This window comes from Mauremys mutica, chromosome 1 (genome assembly GCF_020497125.1).
Source record: "Mauremys mutica isolate MM-2020 ecotype Southern chromosome 1, ASM2049712v1, whole genome shotgun sequence".
Lineage (NCBI taxonomy): Eukaryota > Metazoa > Chordata > Testudines > Geoemydidae > Mauremys > Mauremys mutica.
Window position 1 is genome coordinate 44,142,036 of NC_059072.1, and position 17,993 is coordinate 44,160,028.

The 17,993-nt window shown below is 42.4% G+C and overlaps 1 protein-coding gene across 1 annotated transcript in view; it reads right to left on the reverse strand.

Moving 5' to 3' along the window:
- PTPRZ1 (protein tyrosine phosphatase receptor type Z1) overlaps nt 1-17,993 on the reverse strand; it is a 202,398-nt gene that overhangs the window by 91,518 nt on the left and 92,887 nt on the right. Inside the window, exons 3-6 of the mRNA XM_045002201.1 lie at nt 8,043-8,222; nt 6,163-6,314; nt 4,794-4,889; nt 4,477-4,543 (exon numbers count right to left, since the gene is read on the reverse strand). Of these exons, the coding sequence (XP_044858136.1) occupies nt 4,477-4,543; nt 4,794-4,889; nt 6,163-6,314; nt 8,043-8,222 (495 nt within the window). The remainder of the gene's footprint in view (nt 1-4,476; nt 4,544-4,793; nt 4,890-6,162; nt 6,315-8,042; nt 8,223-17,993) is intronic.

A 17,993-nucleotide genomic window follows, 5' to 3' on the forward strand; every position in this document is an offset into this window, starting at 1 on the left:
GCAGGCGTGGCTGCGGAGGGTCCGCTGGTCCCGCGGCTCCGGTGGACCTCCTGCAGGCGTGGCTGCGGAGGGTCCGCTGGTCCCGCGGCTCTGGTGGACCTCCCGCAGGCGTGGCTGCGGAGGGTCTGCTGGTCCTGCGGCTCCGCTGGACCTCCCACAGGCGTGCCTGCGGGAGGTCCACTGGAGCCATGGGACCAGCGGACCCTCCGTAGGCATGTCTGCAGGAGGTCCACGGGAGCCGCGGGACCGGCGACCGCCAGAGCACCCCCCGCGGCGTGCCACCCTACTTGGGGAGGTGCAAATCCTAGAGCCGCCCCTGACAGAATCACAGTTGTTCTACTGAGTCAAGTCTTAGAAACCACCTTTTCTTTCAAAATGACTTGTTCTTATCCACATCTGATGACAGGGGAACATTCAACAGTGTTGAGCAAAATATTTCCACCTATCTGTAGTATTCTGTCAACCTCCTAGGCACCTTCAGATTGCAGCCACCCTAACAATCTACCAGAGGGGTAGCCGTGTTAGTCTGGATCTGTAAAAAGCAACAATGAGTCCTGTGGCTCCTTAAAGACTAACAGATGTATTGGAGCATAAACTTTCATGGGTTAATACCCACTTCGTCAGACGCATGCATTCATCCGCGAAAGCTTATGCTCCTAACAATCTAGTGTATATCTAGTTAAATAATTCTAGCTTCACAAATCCTTTTGTAGTTGTGAGCATCAGGATATCAAACCTGACATTTACAGCAAGTGTCCTGATAGGATAACTTCCTTTGCTAGAAGGTTCTTCAATAGCTTGTGGAACTTTGAATGTTAGTAAAAACTTGTGTTCAGATTATAGTCTAGACTATAAAACTAAACATCTGAAAAGTTTCAAGAGAAAATGTCCGATGTCAGATAGTAACATGACTGGTTTCTATTCCCAGAGTGTTAGCGGGGGAAGAAACTGAGCATACTTCCACTCTAGAGCCTGAGAACTCAGCAACTCTCATTTTAATATACAAAATATAAGATATGATTTACAAGGACAGCTGATGTACTATACATCTTTCTCCAGTATAAACCATCTGAATTAGTCTTGGTCTGAATTTTGTGAGCTCACTTAGATCTATTAAAATAAAGCATGTTCTGTTCATCATTAATGTGTCATGTAGCTTGACACCTGCTGCCCTTGGCTTTACAGCTCCTCAGCAAGGTTGCTGGATGGTGTTTATTTTGATGGGTTTCCCTTCAGGTGTCTCGTGTAAGCATGGCATCTAAATCTAATGAATAGGGCTGGTCAGAAATTTTTTCATGAAACACACCTTTGTCAGAAAGCGCCAGTTCATCAAACCTGAAATGTCTTGCGAAAGCAAGTCAGGCTTGACAAACTTTTGACTTGCAAGCAAGATTACAATGGAAACACTTCCCTGCCTGCTCACAAGGCCGGATACTGTGGACGCTGGGCTTCCCTGTTCTGGCGCAGTCATGTCATGCTAGGCCATCCAGGTTTTCCAGGCTCCTTGGTGTGGAGCTGGGAGCCTGGCAGCCCTGGAAACCCAGGCTCTAGTTCCGGTTCTGAGGGTACATCTACACTGTTCAAAAAAAAAAGAAAGAAATGTGGCAGTGAGTCTCAGAGCCCAGGTCAGCTGACCAGGGCTCACAGAGCTGGTGCTGTGGGGCTAAAAATAGCAGGGTAGACATTCCCACTTGGGCTCTGAGAGCCTCCCCGCTCCCAGATTTGAGAACCCGGGCTCCACCCTGAGTCCAAACATCAACAGTGCTATTTTTAGCCCACATGCAAGCCCTGCAAGCCCAAGTCAGTTGGCCCAGCTTCTGAGATTCGCTGACTCAGGTCTCTTATTGCAGTGTAGACATACCTAGATCCCTGCAAATTCGCAGGTATCTGCTTTATATCCATGGATATCTGCGTCCGTGGATGTGGTCATATTGCTTATCTTCTTGGATTGGATGTGGATCCAAATTTTTTTATCCGCCCCGGGCTCTAGCTCAGCAGCAGTTCTCAACCAGGGGTTTGTGGCTCCTTGTAGGGCCACAGTTTCAGAGGTTCCACTCACAGGGATGAAGCTCAGAGCCTGGCAGAGCTGAAGCCCTAAGCCCTTGTGCTTCCATGGGGCTAAAGCCCAGAGTCCCGAGAGCCCTTGGCAGAGCTAAGGCAAAGCCCCAGATTCCAGTGCCCTCCAAAAGGCTAAAGCTTGGAGCTCTGAGCCATGGTGCCCCCCGAGGGCAGTGGTGGTCGTGGGGGGGTTTGAAGCCTGAAGTCCCAGTGGTCCTGGCAGGGCTAAAACATTGAGCCTTGGTACCCCCCCACAGGGCTAAAGCCCAGAGCCCTGAAGGGGAGGGAGGAGCACCAGGGCTTGGGGCGCTGGAACTCTGGACTTTAGATCATTAGAGGGGTGCTGGGGCTCAGGCCTCCAGCCCCACGGGGCTCATGGACCCCTTGAAACTGCCTCACAGCCCCCCAAGGGGCCACGGGTACCCAGTTGAGAACCCCTGCTGTAGAGGGTGTTGGTGTGGATAAAAGGTGGAATGTGGATTGCAGATTGGATACAATTTAATTACCATGGATGCAGATCAGATGCAGATCCAAATTTCTGTATCCGCGCAGGGCTCAGAGTCTAGGATACTAGCTTCATAGCAGGAGCCCCACATCTAACCAGTGCTTGCTCCTGTCTCTGCAGCAGGGAGCATGGAAGCCCTGAGAACTACAGTTTGGACTGGGGCTCTCAAGGCTTCCAGGTCAGGAGTCTTGAAGTCTTGGGATGGGCTTCCAGGGTCCATGGCTCTGGGACAGCCCTGCTATATGGACTCTGCTTGGGCGGTGACCCCAGGGCTTCCAGACTCCCAGGCTGGCTGGCTCACCATGCTGCTGATTCCCAAGTTGGACCAGGAGTCTGGAAGACCTGGGGTCTCCGTGCCTGGATTTGCAGATCCTGGGATCATGGGAAGCTGCTGTCTGAAACTGACATGAATGTTAATTTCAGTCAGCGGCTACCTGTCCCAGGGAGCATATTTTCTTTCAGAACCATCATGTGTCAGTGTTTTCTAAATGATTTTTTTTCATGATTTCCAGTTTGAGAGAAATTTTTGAAAAATTTAGCTTTGGTCCGACTCAGAACAAAACCAGATTTCAAAGTAGCATTTCTCATTTCTGAGAATTTTTGGTGAGTTTTGACCAGTTGTAATAATGAATCCTAGCTGATTTACACAATTCACCTTGTCCTCATAAGCTAAAAAAGTTCCATCACTTTGTTTTGTCTTGGAGACCGATATCTGCTTCCATTTTGGGGGCTAAATGTTTTAAAAGTTTATGACACACATCCTATAATAACTAATCAGAATAAATAATCAATACTTTACATTTTAAATCCATATATTTCAGAGGACTTTTTACAAAAGGTAGGTATTTTTATTCCCATTTTATAGCCAGAGAAACTGATGAGCTAGGCAGGGTGAGGATATATCTACACTAAAGCTGATGCAACAGCATGGCTACAGTGCTATAGCTGTAGTGGTGTAGCATATAAACTTCCTACATTGACACAAAGGGTTTTTCAGTCAATGTCAGTAATCTTCCTCTCTCAGAGGCGGTAGCTAGGTCAACGGAAGAATATTTTCATCGACCTAGCTCAGTCTACACCAGAGGTTAGGTGAACCTAACTATGGCACTCAAGGCATGAAATTTTTCACAGCACTGAGCGATGCAGCTAGTTTGACTTAAGTTTTAGGTGTGGACCAGGGCTTGATTACTTACCCAAGGTCATTGGCCCTGATTTAGGAAAGAATCCTCACTCATGTGCTTAAATGCTTTCCTCAACTGGGGCCGCAGTGAGACAGCGTAAGTAACAGAAACTAGATCTCCTGATGCACCATCCTCTACTCAGCATGCTCTGATGTAAATGAATAGACAATTTTTTAAAAAGCAAAGCATCACACACTGAGTCAAAATCTGCTCTGAATGACACCAGTGTAACTGTAAAGTAATTTCATGGAAACTGACTGAGTTATTTCAGATTGACACCAGTGTCACTGAAAGTGGAATATAGCTCTCTGACTCTACTGAATACTGACATTAATAAAATCTCACTTTATTCCCAGAACTAGACTTGTAAGACAGATCTTTGTTTGCTACAATACTTGTATTTGTGCTACAAATTACACAGAAAACTCACATATATACGACTAAGAAACCTTAATGAATAAATCGGTAATTTCTCTTGACCAAACACTGAAAGTGTAGCAAAGGCCTTGGAAAAGTTAAATCTATTCACTTTGTGACTCAGGTTTTTCCAGTTTTTTCAAGTAATCATTTTTTGGGGAAATATAACCAATTTGTGACATTTTTTATTTTGGTTTTAACAAAAGTGACCAAATTCAGTTCATGGTTCCCAATAGCTTCAATAAGTTTTGCATGCACATTCAAAAGCAGAATTTGGCCCAACCAATAACCAATCAAGCAAGACGATAAACTCACCAAACCGGCTAACACTATCTACTCCTTTGATAATTGCATTATAATCCATATTATCTTCCGGGCTAACCTGTTAAAGAGAAATTGTATACTTTATTAAAAACAGGGTTTAATAAAAAATGAAAGCTATAAGTTAGCTGAGCAGGCAACAGAGGATTTAAAGAAGAGTAATTACACATATTTGCCAAATTGTTTTTTGTGCAAAATAAATTACAAATATATATTAATGTGCTTATTATATACCAGAACCATTTAGCTCAGATTGGATATTTGCTATATTTTAAAGCAAAGTTAATGCCACAGATATACAAAATGGTTACCTCAAATAAAATTGATAAAGCTCTTAACTTCCCATTTCCTTTAATTGCCTCCTCAAAATTTGTAAACTGATCTGTATCATAGCAGTAGATTTGCATCTGTAAATATAAAGATTAGACCTTCAATTTTCAGAGGTATACATTACATGATAGAAAAAAAATCTTTAAAAGAATGTAAACAATACAATTATTTATTTCAGATATTCCTACACTGAGAAAAATCTTGAAGCAGTACCAAACTTTAATTCTAATAAATGCCTCTTCTATAGTTCTCTCATCCATTGCCTAAAAACTTACTTGGTGAAGCCAATGGCAAAACTATTGACTTCAGGAGGATAGGATTTCACCCACTGTATCTACCCCAAACTAAAAGTAGAGATGTATTGGTAATACAACCAAGACTTTGATCCTGTCTCTTCTGCAGCCTGGAGTCGGCTGGAACAGTATGCTTGCATCAGGCTCTACATCCTCATACCCTCACTCTTCCACCACAGGGGTAGCTTCATGATCAACCAAAATCTGGCTCCCTACCTTGGGGCAGAGTTTGTGACTCCACCCCTCTTCCCATGGGATGTTTTCAGAGGAGGCTCTGCTCCCTGATATCCTGGCAGGATGGAAAATATAAGGCCGGAGCTTGAATGGCAAGTCCAAATGGGTCATGAAGTCAAGAAGACTGAATGGACCGCACTGGCCATAGTGTAAGTCTGTCCCTAACAGTTTTCCATGGAACTGGGGAGAAGAGAGGAAGAGAGGACCCCAGCAACCCCATCCCTCCATTTGTCCCCTCAGAGATATATACTGTTTTGTAACTTATTATAATAGACTATGAATGGGTCCATGGAGTTTACTGTAACTCTCAGGTATTTGATCATCTGTGGCAATTGGGCCTATATTCAGTTTGCAGGATTAGACCCTGTATTTGATACCAAGATTTGTGCTCATCTCTCCTGAACAATTCTGAATTTGAAAATGCACACTTCATTTTCAGAATGGCAAACTAAATACAACTGTACAGGAAGGATCTCATTCAGAGGCTACTGTAGTCAGTGGCAAAACTTCCATGTGCTTTGGATCAGGCCTTGATTCATATTTGCAAACATACAATTTAAATATTACTCATTTGGATTTGAATGAGGATTATATACACACAATGTACCCTAATCAAATGATAAATTAACATCTTTAACAAGTATCAGAGGGTTAGCTGAATTAGTCTGGATCTGTAAAAAGCGACAAAAAGTCCTGTGGCACCTTATAGACTAACAGAAGTATTGGAGTGTGAGCTTTGATGCCACAGGACTCTTTGTCACATCTTTAACAAGTTTGATTATTTGCAGGACTGTACAGTATTGAGTCTATTACAATTCATTACCTCAAGAGGAAATTTTTGTCCTTCTAAACTATGTTCCGATCCATCTGATGATATATTGCATTTTCCCCAGTGAAAAGTTATCTTGCTTGCTTTAAACACTGTTTCTGAGCCACCTCCACTGACATAATAATCATTTGTCAGGTTAATTTCCACTAAAGAGAAAAAAAGAATGGTCAATGAGCATGTCTGTGCATTTGAAATTCAGATACATCAACATTACTAGCTAAAAGGTGAACATATGTTGGTTCTCCTTACATTTCATCAACAGCTTGACAGAATGTGGATTATTCAGCTAAGAAATAAAACCATTTGGGAGATTTATAGCTGCTAATAACAAAATGAAATGTATTTTACTTCATTTCAAACTTTGATTAATAAAATAGACATATGGGGAGCTGAATTACTTTAATGCACTCTCATAATCCATTGTTTTGTAATTCATCTGAAACCTGTCATAGTCTTACATTAAACAAAAGCTCAAGAAAGCTGGCCTATCAGTGAAGCCCTCCTTCTAAGGAAAGAAAACAAAACCCTAATGTCCTATCTTTGCACTCCTGGGATATAGATCTTCTGGAAAGTGGATGTGTTGATAATGCAAATGGGAATGAAGAGAAAAAATTTATTGAGCATGGGCATAGAAATAATGAGGTAACACTTAGGGCTTGTCTACACTAGGACCTGGAACACTCCTTGGACAACAGATTAAGGGCACTTTACTCCTGAATGACAGTATCCTCCCGGGGGATGGGATGGAGGGTGGGAATGGTTAAGGTGCTTTAACTTTCACTTTTCATGTAGATGTGGCCAAAGGAAAGGAAAATGTAGGCTAGATACCAGAAAGAATTTCCTGGCTGTGAGATATACAAGGTTGTGGAATAGTCTCCCAAATGATGTGGTGGAAGCTCTGTCCCTGCAGATAATTACAAATAAACTGGAAAAAGAGCTGAACACAGATATGTTGCGGAGAAAATCCTACACTGGCAGAGGGATGGACTAGATGATTGGGACTCTACTCTCTTCTTGCCACACATAACAGCAGTGGATTCTCAGTTTCCTAGATTCCCGTACTCAGTGCCATGAAGAAAGCTGAAGGAGGTTTGGCTGGAGTGCCATGCTGCTCCTTTCAAATACTTTGAACTTCAACAGTGGAGGAGGATCTCAATTCGTTTTTTTGAGCATTAAAGAATTTATCCTCAGAACATTCCTGTAAGGTAGGGAAGAACTATTTGCCTAATTTACAGATAGGGAAATGGAGGCACAGGGGAATTAAATGACTTGTCCAGGATTATACAGGAAGTATATGGCAGAACCAAGAATAGTACCTAAATGTCCTTACTCCAAATCCTGTGCCTGAAACAAAAGACCATCCCCCGCTTCTCCAACAGCCAAACAGCTTTTGATAACTACAGCACTAGATCCAAATAGCAACCTTGGCTCTGTAAATACCAAGTAATTCTATGAACTACTTACTGGTGATTGGGTGATTATTCATGATACATTAAAAATGATTTTTTGTATCTTAATTGCATCTTCCAGAGCAGTCATTATTAGTAGTAATTATTATTTTGTGGCAAATGCTAAATTATTATTTAGCTTCAATAAGCACTCATTATGGGATGATACTAATGATGTGATTACTTTGGCTATTTCTAACCGTGCACATAATTTCCATTTGTTTTCTTTATTTTAGTGGCTTTCTATTACGCTTGGCTGCTATCACCACCTGGCCTTTGGCTAATAGCTAAAATCCAAAATGCAAAGGCTAAAAAAAGAAAAGAAAAGAAAGAAAAAGAAAAACATAATTAAAAAACCTCAGCTATCCACCACATTTCACTTTCATGACGCCCAATTTACTCAAAACATGAAATCAGACATTTTACCTGTTTTGCCAGTATTGTGAATGAAAGTGTCTTCTGAAGTTTCCTTTTCCCAATCTTGGAATTTAAGTTTTTTGAGATTTACATTTACTTGCGTAAGATCTTCATCAATATTAATAGGAGATTGTTTGGCACCATTACAAGCTGGATACTTCTTCCCCCAGTTCTTTTGGTTCAAAGTTCCTAAACATCAAAACATAACAGGCAAACATTATAAGTAAACATGATCTTGCAAGCTAATACTCTTATTTTTTGCATGTGAAAAAGGTAAAATATAGAATGTAATAGCCTGGCAGAAAACTTGCCTTTCTTAGTCTTCATTTACATCGTAATATGCAATACATATGACTTACATCCTAAATATTAGACATAGAGAATCACCTTTTTAGGCCATCTAAAAAAATCATGTAAAAAACCTAAGGTGAAATGACTTTGGGCTGATGACAAAGCAGATTATACAAACATACAAAGTATATGCTAAAATATGTAATATAGGAATGGAACAAACATCCAGAGGAGGTCAAGCAAATCGAGAATCTGATCATCTTTAGGAAATGCTGCAAAACCTTCTTCGCTGAAAAAGCTTGTACACTATAAGTCGGACACTTATAACACTGCCACCTTCTTGTACCAAATAATGCACTGCCAACCACAACACAAAAAGAAGGAATTAATAACATATAAAAAAAATCAAAAACAAAATCCTCACCCCAATCAGAATTTTTACCATTGAAAGGGAGAAGTGACAGAGACCTTATGATTCCACAAAGTCCACTAATGACTTTGCTATTACTATTGGAATAAATGGAAGGCATTCAGGTAACATGGTAATGAGTGTGGTGGGTTTGGAGGTGATCTGTAATAACTGATGAATATTATATATGGTCTTTCTGTTCATCTCTTGTAAGTGGGGGTTAGTGTATGAATACAAGAGGAATTCAAGCAGGGATTGTCTGGACATAAGCTGGGAAAAGGACAATTGCTTCAGATAGCCACCCATTTACTGATACATAAGCGACAATGCAAGGGCCATTCACTTTGAAATTTTACGTCTGACACCCAGCTGAGCTCGACAGTCTAGCTTGACAAAAGGGTGGTGGTGTCCCAGCTTGTAACCACACGGGGATCAAAGCTCATGAATAGTGGAACAAGGAACTTTGGCAAGATCAAAAGACAGGCCCTCAAAGACAAGGCAGACAGTGACTGTAGGGGAACTGATTGAGCCCCAGAGGCCAATGATCTGGGGTAAGACAGGCCTGCCTCAACCTTTAGGCGCATGTATAGACTGTTTATTGTTTTAAAAGCCTCTACTTTTATACTTTGCCTTGTTTCTGCTGTTAAGATTAAACAATACTTTGTTTTAAGAAGGCAGTTTGTGGTCCCTATTCAATGCTGGCCAAAAGTTTCCAAAGGGAAGAGCTGCAGGTACCAAGTCCCGTACAAACTGCTGAGAGTAAGCTTGGTTCATCCACAGAGTGGGAGACTCAACTACTTGATCTAAGAGTGGGAGAAATGTGTGATTCTACTCCAGGGAGGTAAAGGCACAAGGCCTCACGCTAGAGAGTGGTGCAATGAGCGGCCAGAGAAGGGGTCAGAGGTGCAGTAGTTTTGCAGCTGTGACAATGGCCGGTGGTATAAAACCCTACAATCAGACTGATTGACAGACAGACAGATAGATCAATCTCGAACTAACTAATTCAGGAAACTGAGTTAAATAGGGTACTGACATCACCTAACGGTGCATAAGTAATGTAGGTACTGCTCTGAAATTTTGACAGGTGAAACTGTCAACTGCAATATCCAAGCAAACTAAACAGACTTCTCAGTTTTCAGAGTAGCAGCCGTGCCACAAGTACTCCTAGACTTCTCAGTGAAGTTTTAGATTTTCTGGACATGGGGATTATAGCTTCATACTAAGTACCTGACCAATGGAGAAAGTTTATATTTCCAGCCCTATCCAAACATGCATACTCCTTATAGTGGACAATCTCTAAATTGAGATTTAGAGTTAACGATCAAGTGATCTCTCTCCTGCCATCCATCTCCACCCTCTGACAAACAGACAGAGTCTAAGGACACCATTCCTTACCCATTGTGGCAAATAGCCATTAATGGACTTAACCTCCATGAATGTATCCGGTTCTCTTTTAAACACTGTTATAGTCCTAGTCTTCACAACCTCCTCAGGTAAGGAGTTCCACAAGTTGACTGTGCGCTGTGTGAACAACTTCCTTTTATTTGTTTTAAACCTGCCGGCCATAAATTTCATTTGGTGACCCCTAGTTCTTGTATTATGGGAATAAGTAAATAACTTTTCCTTATCTACTTTCTCCACATCACTCATAATTTTATATACCTCTATCATATCCCCCCTTAGTCTCCTCTTTTCCAAGCTGAAAAGTCCTAGCCTCTTTAATCTCTCCTCATATGGGACCCTCTCCAAACACCTAATCATTTTAGTTGCCCTTCTCTAAACCTTTTCTAGTGCCAGTATATTTTTTTTGAGATGAGGCGACCACATCTGTATGCAGTATTCAAGATGTGAGCGTACCATGGATTTATATATGGGCAATAATATATTCTCCATCTTATTCTCTATCCCCCTTTTTAATTATTCCTAACATCCTGTTTGCTTTTTTGAATGCCTCTGCACACTGCATGGACATCTTCAGAGAACTATCCACGATGACTCCAAGATCTTTTTCCTGATTTGTTGTAGCTAAATTAGCCCCCATCATATTGTATGTATAGTTGGGGTTATTTTTTCCAATGTGCATTACTTTACATTTATCCACATTAAATTTCATTTGCCATTTTGTTGCCCAATCACTTAGTTTTGTGAGATCTTTTTGAAGTTCTTCACAGTCTGCTTTGGTCTTAACTATCTTGAGCAGTTCAGTATCATCTGCAAACTTTGCCACATCACTTTTTACCCCTTTCTTCAGATCATTTATGAATAAGTTGAATAGGATTGGTCCTAGGACTGACCCTTGGGGAACACCACTAGTTACCCTTCTCCATTCTGAGAATTTACCATTAATTCCTACCCTTTGTTCCCTGACTTTTAACCAGTTCTCAATCCATGAAAGGACCTTCCCTTTTATCCCATGACAGCTTAATTTACGTAACAGCCTTTGGTGAGGGACCTTGTCAAAGGCTTTCTGGAAATCTAAGTACACTATGTCTACCGGATCCCCCTTGTCCACATGTTTGTTGACCCCTTCAAAGAACTCTAATAGATTAGTAAGACACGATTTCCCTTTAGAGAAACCATGTTGACTTTTGCCCAACAATTTATGTTCTTCTATGTGTCTGACAATTTTATTCTTTACTATTGTTTCGACTAATTTGCCCGGTCCTGTCGTTAGACTTACTGGTCTGTAATTGCCGGGATCACCTCTAGAGCCCTTTTTAAATATTGGCGTTACATTTGCTATCTTCCAGTCATTGGATACAGAAGCCGATTTAAAGGACAGGTTACAAACCCTAGTTAATAGTTCCACAATTTCACATTTGAGTTTTCAGAACTCTTGGGTGAATGCCATCTGGTCCCGGTGACTTGTTACTGTTAAGTTTATCAATTAATTCCAAAACCTCCTCTAGTGACACTTCCATCTGTGACAGTTCCTCAGATTTGTCACCTACAAAAACCAGCTCAGGTTTGGGAATCTCCCTAACATCCTCAGCCGTGAAGACTGAAGCAAAGAATTTGTTTAGTTTCTCCGCAATGACTTTATCATCTTTAAGCACTCCTTTTCTATCTCTATCATTGAGGGGCCCCACTGGTTGTTTGGCAGGCTTCCTGCTTCTGATGTACTTAAAAAAAACATTTTGTTATTACCTTTTGAGTTTTTGGCTAGCCGTTCTTCAAACTCCTCTTTGGCTTTTCTTATTACATGTTTACACTTAATTAGGCAGTGTTTATGCTCCTTTCTATTTACCTCGCTAGGATTTGACTTCCACTTTTTAAAGGAAGTCTTTTTATCTCTCACTGCGTCTTTTAAATGGTTGTTAAGCCACGTTGGCTCTTTTTTAGTTCTTTTACTGTGTTTCTTAATTTGGGGTATACATTTAAGTTGGGCCTCTATTATGGTGTCTTTAAAAAGCGCCCATGAAGTTTGCAGGGATTTCACTTTAGTCACTGTACCTTTTAATTTCTGTTTAACTAACCCCCTCATTTTTGCATAGTTCCCCTTTTTGTAATTAAATGCCACAGTGTTGGGCTGTTGAGATGTTCTTTCCACCACAGAGATGTTAAATGTTATTATATTATGGTCACTATTTCCAAGCGGTCCTGTTATTATTACCTCTTGGATCAGCTCCTGCGCTCCACTCAGGACTAAATCTAGAGTTGCCTCTCCCCTATCCACTCATTAGCTCTCTTTTCACAGCATCTTTGTTGGCAGATTATTCTCCCTTCCTTACCTCCTCTGTAGAAGCCCCACATGTTTCTGTCCTTCACTCCCTCCTCTTCTCCTTACTCCTGGGAGACTCAAACAGCGTCCATAGTTTCTGCCCTATGTTGGCAACTCCCAAATCTATCACTTAAAACTGGTCCTTTCTTGCTCTACCCTGTTTAGTTATCAGGTGTACCTTTCTCTCCTACAGCTTACCTGGATAGCCTATCTCCAGTTCAGGCTCAGCTGAGCTTCTTATTTCTCATCTAATTCCTTCCCTTTCTCTCTTTTGTCCACCATCCTCCCATTCCCTAAAGCTTGCAATCTTTGTGTCATTGCTCTTCTGCTCATATGAGCATCCAGGCTCTTGCCACTTCCTGCTCCACAACCTTTAAAAAGCCTGATCCTTCGTTTCCGATTGTATGGCAACATCAGTTGTTCATACCCTTATCATCTCCCTACTACAATACTGTATCCTCTTCCTAGTCCTTTCTGGTCTCCTAAATATCCATTTCACAGCTAAAATGATCGTTCTCCCCATCAATCAGAATGTGCCACTATCCTGTGCTGAATCATTGAATCGGCTTCCCTCACTGCATCAACTTTTAGCTTCTAGTCCTCATCGTCAAAACCCTGCCCTGGCAGACATGTTGGATGTTGTGCCCTGCTGCATTCCTCTCATCTTCTTCTTTCCCCCAGCGATGCCAGACATGAGGCCTCCATGGTTTCCCACTGCTGTCTTCTTTGCACCTTCTTCCCTCCCAGTGCCAGTGTGACAGGCCCCTAGCCTCTCTTCATTCAAATCCTCTCTAAAGCGTCACATCATCTATGAAGCCTACAATGAAAATCAATATATTTTTTTTAAAAATAAAAACAAACCCACAATCTATGGCAGAGGTGGGCAAACTATGGCCCGCGGGCCACATCCAGCCCGCGAGACCCTCTTGCCCGGCCCTTGAGTTCCCAGCCAAGGAAGCTAGCCCACGCCCCCTGCCCTGCTGTCCCTCCCAACCCCATAGCCTCAGCTCGCCGTGCCACCAGCGCTCTGGGTGGCATGGCTGTGAGCTCCTACCGGGCAGCGTGGCTGTCTCCAGCCAGTAAAGGGGTGGGGAGCAGGGGGGTTGGATAGGTGTGCGAGTCCCAGGGGGCCTGTCAGGGGGCGGGGGTGTGGATAGGGGTTGGGGCAGTCAGGAGACAGGGAGCGGGGGTGGTTGGATGGGGGGGTTGCATAGGGGGTGGGGTCCCCGGGGGGAGGTTAGGTCCTGGGAGGGGGCAGTCAGGGACTAGGAGCAGGGGGGTTTGGACAGGCTGGGGGTTGTGAGCGGGGCAGTCAGGGGGCAAGAAGTGGGAGGGGGCAGATAGGGGCTGGAGGCGTGGCTGTTTGGGGAGGCACAACCTTCCCTACCTGGCCCTCTATATAGTTTGGCAACCCTGATGTGTCCCTCGGGCCAAAAAGTTTGCCCACCCCTGATCTATGGGAACTCCTTCCTCTAGTTTTTCCAGCATGTTTTGTGCTGCTGTATTTGTCATCTAGAATGTAAGCTCTTTGAGTAAAGGATTACCTTGTTATTGGAGCCTGAGACAGCACAAAGCATAACAAATCTTGAATGCTAAATTAATAACAATACTAATAAATAATCCTAGAGTATCCCAAGAAGCACAGGACTGTTATAAATCCTCCACACTGCACTGAGTTAGTGCCGTTAAATAGGAAACTGGCTGCAAGTAATGCAGCATCACTAAGACCCAGCAAAGGCAGATAGACCTCCAGTCCTAAGGTAAGGGGGAAGCACTTGAAGTAAATGGGAAAAGATGGAGGATGGTGTCATGAAAAGGGAGGAAGTGTGACTGGCAAAAGAGAGAGGACAGAAGCAGGGGTGGCTCTAGGATTTCCGCTGCCCCAAGCACGGCGGCACGCCGCGGGGGGCGCTCTAGCGGTTGCCAGTCCCGCGGCTCCGGTGGACCTCCCGCAGACGTGCCTGTGGAGGGTCCGCTGGCCCCGCGGCTCCGGTGGACCTCCCGCAGGCATGCCTGCGGATGCTCCACCGGAGCCACGGGACCAGCGGACCTTCCGCAGGCATGCCTGCGGGAGGTCCACCAGAGCCGCCTGCCGCCCTCCTGCTGGGACGCCACCCCACGCGCGCGCTTGGCACGCTGGGGTCTGGAGCTGGCCCTGGACAGAAGGCTGAGAACACAGGAAGGGATGGTGGCTAGGCAAGGACGGAATATGGCTGGAGGATATGTGGGAGGGAAAGGGCCCAGGTGGCTTGGGAAAGTCAAAGTAAGTGGGGACGGATGGGTAGGAGAGAGAAAGGAAGCACATTTTTTTTTCTCCCAGTAAGGGCTCAGTGCAGCCTGCTACAGCTGGCTGGAAAAAAAAGAATTACATTTTTTTTTAAATAAATACCCAAAAGAAGGACAAATTTTGCAGGAAACTTACAAACTCCCCACTTACTTTTTATGATTTTTTTTCAACCAGCTTTACTGCCTACCCACTTTCAGTTACCAAAATTCTACTGTGGGTGCAAACCCTGATGCCCTGGGAGAAAGTTACTGAATTGTGATAGCTTTCCAATTATATGTTGCACATAGTTACTGTAACAGGATGATCTTCTTCCTGTTGTGAATAAAGGAAAAGCACAGAGTCTCTCTGTTGCTCTCTAGTTGACAAAAAATTACTGATCTTTGTATGGTGCCATGAATGTTAAGTGAAATCAAGAAGAATGAAAGAAAAGGCATTTTCAAAGGTGCAACTGAAGAAGAGATAAGACTTCCAACTAAGATGAATTAATCAAGCCTCCACATTCACTGCACATGGTAGGAAGTATGAACAGTAATTGGAAAACTTTCAAACAGACTTTTCTTCTCTATATCACAGCAGTTGGTGCAACTGAAAAGCTAGATAAACAAAGAGCAATATCACTGCTTACAACTGCAGAATCACAAGCAACTGATATTAACCGGGAGGAAGACAAAATTGGCAAAATAGTTTTCAAAAGTTTGATGCATACTGCTCTTCAAAAGGAGAATGAGCTATATGAGGAATATTATTTGAACACAGTAAGTAATAAGGAGTGACATCTGATGTGCTCATTTCATGTCCTGGGCTCAAAGCATAGATAAGCAACTACAGAGATCTTACATAATTGATTGAATAGCATTAGGAGTTAAATATAAAACAAATCACAAACAAACTGCAAAGAGAACCGGAGTTCAAGCCTGATTGTCCAATTCATATGTGTGTGCCTGAGAGATAGCACTATTACATGTAAGTATTGGTGTAGGTGTTGAAAGTGACAATTGGTGAAACTACCACAGTTTAGATGATTTATAGAAGGTCAACAAACAAACAAAACCCCATCAACTACAAGATGCAGAAGACCCAAGTTCAAGTCCCTGCTCTCAATGATTCAGAGGAAAGACTTGAACCCAGTCTACCACGTGCTCACCCCCATTCTTTCACTTCCATCCTGGACCTCAGAAACTCTCCCAAGGAAAGTTTAGTCAAAACTAGGAAGTTTCCAGGGAAAGTTTGGGCTTTGATGAATCAGTATTTTCTTATGTCAAACATTTTCTTGGATTCCCAAGCAGTTCTACTCTCCAGGATGCCATCCATTCATGAATAGCTGCAGCTACTGACTCTGATCTACTCTTGTCTGCTGAGCTCTTTTGGAATCTGGCCCATAATATATTATTGCACAGCAGACCACTCCCCCCAAATCACTCTTGCTTTGTGTTAAAATACACAAAGGAAAAACATCTGTCAGATGATAGTGCATGAAACATCTAGAGCTAGCTAAAAAAGTGTGTAGGATTTCAAAGACAAGCTACGAAACTAAGTAGGCTGTGGTACCCTCTGCAACCCTTCAGAAGAAGTGCTTTTCAGAGGGTTGATGCATTGCCATGCACATATAGTCAGGGCTGTAAACCATCTCTATGTACATTGTATCCACATGTACACAGTGATGATTTATGACTTGTGGTTCATGCATCATGTACCAGTGCTGCTTGGGAAACATTATGTACAAAGAACTTGAGATTCAAATCTGGAACCAAAGGAATGTGGTTCTGAAACAAGGAACAAATACTGCATATTATTTCAGCTCATTACTGAGAATGGACATATTTGTGCAAGAAACAGGAGGTTGAGATAAGTATTATTCCCAGGAAACCAAAGTATGCCAGAAAGTAGTACATTAGGAAGGAGAGTTTTTAACTTGGGAAATTCCATTTTCTCAAGATTACATTTTAGTAAAATACCATAGATCAAAACTACCAGAGCACGTAACTGATTAAGTAGGTTTCTCTTGAATGGAGGTATGTCTGCCCTGAGGCAATGTAAGATGGGTTAGTGTTAACAGCAGCTACTAGTGGAGATATGCTTTGCAAATATGTCAAGGTGGAGAGGCCACTCTCACTTCACAGGTATAAATTTTGAAAACACTAAAAGATTAGAGCCATAGTTGTAGGGATTAGGGATGGGAGAACTATATCATATAAAATAACTATTTTGACTCTATTTCGAAATTGAACCATCCTTCTTGTCAGTCATCTGAAATACTGCTTCTGGAATAGGCAGCTCAGCATGAGTGGAACAGGACTGTAGAAAAACAGTAATGGAAGAGGCACTTGAAACTACTTTAGGTTTTCCTTAGTACCCCTCTCCCTATTATCTAAGAAATGGAACCCTAGAAAACTTTATTTTTAAATTTGAGTGACAGATGAAAGAGAATAGAGAAAGGATATGGAGGTTTTTCCATCTTTTCTTTAATTCCTTCCTACCCAGTTTCCTTCCTTACTTCCCATCTTCCCTTTATGTTTAGAAATGTAATCTCTACACATAAGGGAGATTAAGGATGTACATTCTATGCAATTAATAATACTGGATCTGCCTTAGCTAAAATCTTACAATCTTATTACTTTTAAACTAAGTGATTTGAAACAATTCTATTAGAGCAGAATAATTCTACCCAGTGGTACCAAGAATGCACAGTCAACCTGTGGAATTGTTTGCCAAAGGATGTTGTGAAGGCCAAGACTATAACAGGGTTAAAAAAGGAACTAGATAAATTCATGGAGGATAGGTCCATCAATTGCTATTAGCCAGGATGAGCAGGGATGGTGTCAATGGCCTCTGTCTGCCAGAAGCTGGAAACAGGCAACAGTGGATGGATCACTTGATGATTACCCGTTCTGTTCATTCCCTCTGGGGTACCTGGCACTGGCCACTATCAGAAGAATACTGGACTAGATGGACCTTTGGTCTGACCCAGTATGGCTGTTCTTATGTTCTAAGAATACAACTAACATTTAGGACAAGTTTGTCTTTCATGATCAGAAGTTGGTCCAGTAAAAGATATTACCTTACCCACCTTGTCTCTCTAGTATCCTGGGACTGACATGGCTACAGCAATACTGCATGTGAACTTGGGATGTATCCAACACCATCCTGCTTCTTAAGCGCCTTTGTCCTACTAAGGCCATCTCACCAGTTCCATACTTAGAATTATAGGACTACAAGGCAGGACTAAATATTATCTAGACCAGGGGTTGGCAA